Genomic DNA, 7,881 nt, shown 5'->3' on the forward strand with positions numbered 1-7,881 from the left:
AGATTATCAAACTATCCTTCTTAGCCTCTGGTTAAATCTAGAAATTTTATAGGAAAACGATGATAAGACTAACTACATAGATATTAGCAATTGATCGAACGATTGCGGATGTGATTTCTTGGCAGTAGTTTACGCGGGCGTCCGTACCATTTCCCGATGGATTTTTTCAGATATTAGGTCCACCTTTTTTTTATTTATGAATTAAGTGAAGTAAAATATGGGAAGTTATATATGAAGCCCTAATTCCCTACAAGTGAATAACATGTCACCAAAAAGGAATAGTTAAGTCAAAAAAATTAGACGAAAGCTATTAGTTGAAAATCATATTTTTTTCCGAACAAAAGGCAAAAAAAACATAGAGGATAAATTCAATTTTTTGATACATTAAAAACTGGGTGTTAATCACCGCCACACAAAGAATAGGAAGAATCATGAAGGGCAAACAAAAACTTTTACCGGGGCAAAGCTTGGCATCTGATATTCTAGGTTCTGAAGAAGCAGGGGATTATGTAGAGCTTAACTCATTAAACAAGAAATCGCAAGCTTTCCAAGTTCGTTCAGAAATATAGATGCAGACGCATAATTTACAGAGCAAAACATAAACACCATAGTAACCGTATAAGTAGCGGCAATAAAATATTAGACAAGAAGATTATTTCTGAGGCTTCTTCCATAAGACCCCAATCTTCTTCAACATGTTGCCATTTTTCTTGTGCTGAAAATCTTCATCAATATCTTCAACATAAGATGTGCACTTGCCCATAAGAGGGTTATTGTTGTAGTTGCTGTCCAAAGACACGCTTCTCTCTGCGAGCTTCCCGTTGTTTCTGTTTCCTCCTCCTGCTGAAAGCATAGCAGCGGCTGCTTCTGCTGCTTTTCTCCATTGATCAGACTGGACCTTCAATCTTCTCAATTCAGCTTCCATTTCCGAGTTTGCCGTTTGGGCCGCCTCTAGTTGCTCTCCCACCCTCTCAGCTTTTCTCTTGCTCCTATCTGCTTCTTCCATGGCAATTCCTAGTTTCATAAGAGCCTCTCTTTCTGCTTTCTTGGCTGCCTCAACTTCCTCTTTATCTCTCCCACCATCACTGAACCTCTTCTTGATTTCTATCTTCAGCGTCTCATTCTCTTCTGATATGCTTTGTAATGTTGTCTCTTTGTCCATTAAATCAGCTTTCAGTTCAGCCACACATTCCTCTAATCGTTTAACTTCCTTTTTGAGCTCGTTTTCTCTGCGGGCTGATAGGCTCTTCTCAAGCTTCAAGTTCAAATTCTCATTCTCTTCAACTATACCTTGCAATTCGGTTTCCTTGTCCATTAGGTTTGCTTTCAATTCTTCAATCTCAGCTTTTCTTTTATTTAGCTCAGCCTGAAGCTCTGTTTGATTGTGCGTTGATTCTGATTTTATCTGCTCCAGCAACTCATAGGCATTTCTGAGCTCCACTGTATTCCGAATGTGTTCTTCTTGGTACTTAGTCTCAGCAATTTCTAGTGCAGATCTCAACTCTGTTATCTCAGACTTCAGAGAATAAATATCCCCTCCGATCTGATTTGGATCCTCTGCCTTCAAATTTTCAAGCTTGCTTACCAATGCTTCTAGTGAATTCACTCTTGCTCTCGACTGGTCTAACTCTAACGCAATGGAATTGTAGCCTTCTAAAGCTTTTGCAGCATCAGCCCTTAACAGCTCTACAGTTCTTTTTGCAGCCTCAAGTTGATGCAGAGTTTCAATAACCAAAGCTTGGGCTTGAGCTTCTGACTGCTTGCATTCTCTAAGCTGGTTCTTCATGTCCTCTATAAAAGAAAGGGTTTTTGCCAAACTTTCTTTCAGATTCAGTAGTTCCACATTGGCTGATTCTGTATGCTGGTTTTGAGCATTCTCACAAGTAATAATCAAGTCAAGTTGGACCTTGAGCTGCTGAATTTCAGTCATGGCAGCCTTGACCTCATATTGCCAAGCTTCGCCATGTTCTTCTGGGTTTTTCTGAGGCTCAATCACATCAACTTCTTTAGAGGCTGAGAGTTCTTCAAGCTGCTTTTGAGAATTTCTGAGTTTTTCCGACAGCGACTGAAGTTGCTCCTTGGATTCCTCAGCTTCTTGCTGGGCCTGTCTTTTGCATGATTCTGATAGACTGAGCTGATTCCTTACTTTCTCTAAATCTTCCTGAAGCTGAGAAACCTGAGATTCCAATTCAGAGATTCTGCTAGGGCGCTTCCTCTTAAGCAACAGAAAAACATATAGTGATATTAGGACCGCAGACAAGAACCAAAACATGGAAAATTGTAATGATGTGTCGAAGAAAACAATATCAACCATGGTAGTTCCTCCGGGATTACAAAAACCCAAGTAGAATAGAATCTAAAAAATGAGACAAGACAAAGGATGATAGTATTAATGTGGAGGCACAGAATCAGACAAGCGTTAGCTGTCAACTCACAAGTGTTGCATGTCCAATGACATCTATATTTCTAAAGCCGATCAGAAGTTATTATGGCGGTATTCTAATATCTTCTGCTCACCTACTCTCTGTATTAACGTAGATACACTTGTATGCTTGACAACAGATATTTGAAAATGACTCTTTCATGCCTAAATGTAAGTGTAAGCAAATAATGAAAACATACTAGTAAAATTTATATGAAGCCACACAGCTCATGGTAAGTCATGAATTAGAATATGGACTCCGAGCTTTTCACAGAGCCTGAGTTGAGCAGTTTATGGCTTATGAATAGTGCACCTTTCTATAGGTTTTATACTATATAAAATATTATCCATTATAAATTAAGAACTTTCTTTCTATTTTTAAAATACACACTTCAGTTTATCTTTTATTTCTTTCCACTGAAGCACATCATAAAAAATATGCAAGGGGATATTTTGGTTAAATAATTCATTCAGGTCAATGGAGAGTTTTTTTCCATTAAAAAAAGGTAAAAATTAAATTGGAAAAAAATGCAGCATAAATTTTATTTTCATGGGAGATCAGTGCATATATTCAATACATAAGGCAAAAGTCTTTATAATTTCAACCAAACTCATCGAGATCTACGCCATTTATTCAGTCCACATTTTAGGCATAAACTTAAAAGCTCGAACATCATAGGCTAGCAATATGGCGAAATTTAAAGTCCTCCAAGGCAATATACAATTGCGAGAACTAATTGAGAAGTTTATTTTGATCTTAAATGTAAAATTTCAATTTATTTTGCTCCATAAATTCAATTTTTTTTTCACCCAGACTATCTCCATTGATTACGCACATGAATCCTTTGTTTGGATGGGGAAAATTAGGAAGGAAAGAACACCAGGAGCATACTTTCCTTCCCTCTATTTTCCTCCCATTTTTCCCTTCATATAAACACGGCCTAAAGGAGCTGCCCATCAATAACAGTTCCAGTGTAAATTATACAATTTTTTTGTTCGATAACAAACAATACTTTTTTTTTTTTACAAATAATTAAATTAAGTAATTTTCTTAACATCAATAAATTAATTATTTGTTTTTTGATACGGTGGATGGGTCATACGAAGTGATGTGTAGCATTTAATAAAGGGGGTTAGACTAAGAACAAAAATAAAAGAAATATTAAAAAAAAAAAAAAAAAGCAACCTCAACCGACTAACTTAAAGCACCACTTGAGAAATAAATTTTAAAAGAAAACCCAAAAGAACATCGGCCTTAAAATATAACGTTTGACGTAGTCTCGGATGGGCTAGATGGAAGAGATCCTATGCTTAAGGATTCGATTTCAAATTTTAGTCAGACCCAAATTAACATTTGAAAAAAAAGCCGTGTCCATAGCTTAACGAAAAAATAATGATTACCTCCGGAACCGGGCTTCTGGGCGATCTGCGTTCAGTAACTTTGGGGCTTCTTTCTTTTGATGCTCTATTAGCTTGACCAGACGAAGAAGCAGAGTTAGTCTCAAGAGGACTAGGCCTGAGTTGGCGAACAGCGCGAGGAGAGACCTTTTGAGGCACTTCAGAGGATCCGCTTCTGAAATCAAAATAAGTAGCATGATGAGGTAAGAGGGAGGGAAATTCCATACGGAAAGTGAATATACATATCTCTAAAAAGCCTCCAATCTTGCAATTAATGTATTCACCATATAAGGCAATATCTCTAAATCTCTGGATTCTGCCCACTCATTACTGCCTTCAGCTTAGTTGGTAAAGCACAGAGAGTGGTTGAACCATTTGAGCAGATAAATTTAAATATGCCAACTTTATATTTGAATCAGAGATTTTAAGTTTCAAACCAATAATATTGCGGGAATGGGTACTGTCTCAGTTAGAGCTACTAGTTCTAACTGCCACCATAATGAAGTCATGTTTACACTCGTCGTTAGTAGCAAGTTTTAAATAGACTGTCATCTTCATGAATTTTCAGTTCTATATTATATTTGTCAAATAAAGTCTCGTACGTAGTAATCTCTCATTTAATAGGAATGGAGCTGCATGATGCCATTTACAGCCAATTCTTCTTACATCATTTGACCGCCATTGTGGACTCAAATAGCAATAGGAATAACGACTTCAGAGAAGGACATAAAAAAATAAATTTATGAAAAGAAAAGCAGAAAAAAGAAATAATGAACAAGCACGTGAATGTTCCCTGTAAATAATGAGATGCAAAAAGCAGCGCAACCATCAATATCAATAATTCTTACCGTCCAAAATTGGCTCTCTCCCATAGCTTGACAAGGAAAATGACAATAACTCAATGGTGAATTGGACAGTTAAGTTTTCAGTTCCAAAGGAGAAAAACTGTGAAAGGGTGAACTAGTGGAGACGAGAGCTAGTATGTCCTTGAATGTAAACAGCCCATTCAGAGAATAATTATCACCACTATTGAGGTAATGTTGCTGATTTAACTTTTTGGATACTTTTTAAAGCAACAGAGCAAAATGAAAAAGTGAAAAATGCCAATTTACTAACAGGCAAAGCATTTGAAAAATTACCTTGTCTTGGGGGTCTGCATTTTGAACTGCCTTGTATGAAAGGAAAGTGAAGCGGGTTAATAACTTTGGTCTGTGCCTTGAATGTTCCCTGGCCCACAAGGACTGTACTAGTTCAGCAAAATATCACAAGAGAATCCAATGAGAAGGTAAATGAAGTTATGAGCAAATAAATGAGTTCATGCAGAAAGGATACACTCCCATATCAGAAGCTGCAAAGCCATAAATGCGCCAGATTTTGTAACTGCGATTTTCACTATATTTCCCTACTCGCAGAAAAAATAAGTGAGAGAGACTCAACTAAATGTGAAGAATTATATAAAGTCGACAGACTAAATTCACTAAATAGTATATCTATCTAAAATGCTAAACATTTCTACATAATTCGCTTAGTTAGCATATTTTCTCACACTTTTTTTTTTTTTACACGGAACGAATATGCTTAAGAATTCAAGTTCCTTCCCATTTTTAAGCGTAAATACTTAACATATCGCTTTTGTACCAGGAAGGTAAATCTTGCTTGAAGAAGATGTGAAGATGGAAAGAGACATGAGCACCGCATAAAACGGCGGAAAAAGAAAGTGAAGTAAAAATTTAGCACTAGGTCAACCACTCATGAAGAAAAATTTTAACTTTATACCAACTGCTGTTATGATAACTCATAAGCCCTTTCAGAGCAAGCAGGCCCCACCATTATGGTCAAGGGGGCCCTAAAACTACAAACACAACATGAAAATTACAGAGACGCTCATGACCTACCCATGAGACGATGAAGATGCCAATTTACCCATGTGTGCTAGTTGGATTTCATTAATGAGCAATGGGCAATTTCGTAATTGTAAATACAAAGTTATGAACCTCCAATTTTGCCGTGAAACAAGGGCACGGCTCGACAAATGAGTGCCAGGCAATGTTTTAAAAGCCGGACCGGAAGTCGAGCCGGAAATATCAACGGGTCATGGTTCAATCGGTCGGACCGTTTGGTCAGACCGGTGATGCAATAATTAATTTAAAACAATATTATATACATATAATTAGTATATATGAAAAATATCAAATTATTAAATAATTTAGAAATGCATTTAAATAATCTAAAATTATAATGAAATCATTGAAAATGGACTAAAACCTTATATATTTAAATTTATGTATGTTTAAAATATTTAATGATATTACAAATTATCAATTCATTCAAATCAAAATATTTTTTTAAACGATAGACCAAATATCAAAACAAAAAGACTAGCAACTTACGATTTTAACACCACAATATATGAAATTTTCAATGAAATAATACTCTATGGTTATAAATAGTCTAAAAATATATTAGGATATTTAAGGGGATCAATTTTTTTATTTTTCTTCTATTTTTTTTTAAATTTTTTATTCAGTCAGGCTAAAAAACCGTCCGGTTTTCCCGTTCCGGTTCCCGGTCCAACTCCGGTTTCCGGCTTAATAACGGCTCAACTCCGGTCCAATCCGGCTCAACTATATGAACGGTTTTTTGGTCCAAACCGAGCCGTTAACGAGTCCGGGTCACGGTTCAACCGGTTCGACCGTCCGGTCCGGTCCGGTTCTTAAAACATTGGTGCCAGGCGTTGATAATGGACAAACACATAAATATCTTTACCCAAAAAAACTGCTCAAACTTTTGCTTTCACTTATTTGACATTTGCGCAAGTGTCTTTTTTTTTTTTTTTCCCAACGAGCAAACATAAAAATTATCATTCCCTAGACAAAATGATTGTAACAAGACATGCTCCATAAGCGCAGGTTATGCTCAAGCATTGTTCTCTGAAGTAGGAAATGACAAAATGGAAAAAAGATAAAATCCTTGAAAGATCACCTCAGATAATTATTAATTAAGGATTTTCCTGAGGAACAGAGTGAATCAGATCCACAGCAGACCTGAGAGCATCGTTAAGACGTTAACGACATTGAAATATGCTCTGACCCAAAAAAAAAAACGACATTGAAATATGCAACAGAAGTAAATAGTGGAAGACATTTTCTAATTAAGAAAAGGAAAAAGGAACAAGAGAGAAGGTAATAGTATTTAGGGAAATATAAAATAAAGCATAAAAAGAAGAGGAAGAAACAGAAACAAACAAACAAAAGAAGTACACTATGAATCGACTCTTTTTAAAAAGATATTCTACTATTCGATTTGCTTTCAAAAAAAAGGTCTGAATAACATAAAAAAAGTTGCAAAGCCTACCGGCTAATCCTCCGCTCCAGCCCGGAGAATCACAAAAAGTGATTGAAAAAGATGCATCATTACGCTCAGTACATAGAAACATGTCCAAACAACAAAAAATTCCAAATAAAAGAAAAACGGAAGGGGGAGGGAGAGGAGGAGGAGGAGGAGAGCTTGATCTTCCAAGAAAAATGAAAAAAATGGAAAGGACGAAATTTAAAACTGCAAGCCTACAACCAAGTGACAGACCTTAAAGAAGCAGAGCTGCGAGCTGCGGGGTCATAGTTTTCATGAAAGAACTAACCAGCACCACAAACAGCCCAAAAAAAGAAGAAAAATGAAAAAGAAGAAGAAAACTAATGTTTAGACAGCAATGGCTGTGCGTGAGGACGACGATATCGGAGCCACTCCGCATTTTCCCAGAAGCCAAACAAGAGCAGTAATGTAAAACATAAATGTCGATAGAAACTCACGAACCGTTACTACCAGTGAATGGAGTTGCAGAAGATGGTGAAAGCTGTTGTATCCGTAAGTGGCTTATGGCTTCCGGCGGGGGGAGTGGGGAGGAATAGAGTACGGGCAAACGCAGAGAAAGAGGGAAAGGAGGAGGTGGTGGTATAGAGTACCGATTTGTCGTTGCGCACTGACAGCGATTAAATCGGTTTTAAGAAAGAGCTTGCGTCCGCATCCCCGCATGGGATTACAATATCATATCTGTATTCGGGTTA

At 36.8% G+C, this 7,881-nt stretch overlaps 1 protein-coding gene across 8 annotated transcripts; it reads right to left on the reverse strand.

The window, feature by feature from the left end:
- Nucleotides 1-450: 450 nt before the first annotated feature.
- LOC114732685 (interactor of constitutive active ROPs 3) lies at nucleotides 451-7,847 on the reverse strand. Of its 8 annotated transcripts, none has more exons than XM_028920024.1 (5): nucleotides 7,640-7,847; nucleotides 6,803-6,864; nucleotides 4,960-5,061; nucleotides 3,824-3,995; nucleotides 451-2,215 (listed from the first exon to the last, which is right to left on the reverse strand). In XM_028920024.1, the coding sequence occupies exons 3-5, from the start codon at nucleotides 4,977-4,979 to the stop codon at nucleotides 653-655; spliced, it is 1,755 nt and encodes a 584-aa protein (XP_028775857.1). In that variant the 5' UTR covers nucleotides 4,980-5,061; nucleotides 6,803-6,864; nucleotides 7,640-7,847; the 3' UTR covers nucleotides 451-652. The 8 variants fall into 8 exon arrangements, with proteins under 8 accessions (XP_028775857.1, XP_028775856.1, XP_028775858.1 ...); XM_028920023.1 differs by having other exon boundaries at nucleotides 7,631-7,847; XM_028920025.1 differs by lacking the exon at nucleotides 6,803-6,864.
- Between the last annotated feature and the right edge of the window lie 34 nt (nucleotides 7,848-7,881).

This window comes from Neltuma alba, unplaced genomic scaffold (genome assembly GCF_004799145.2).
Source record: "Neltuma alba isolate B1F8T4 unplaced genomic scaffold, ASM479914v2 tig00012922_pilon, whole genome shotgun sequence".
In the NCBI taxonomy this organism is placed as follows: Eukaryota; Viridiplantae; Streptophyta; class Magnoliopsida; order Fabales; family Fabaceae; genus Neltuma; species Neltuma alba.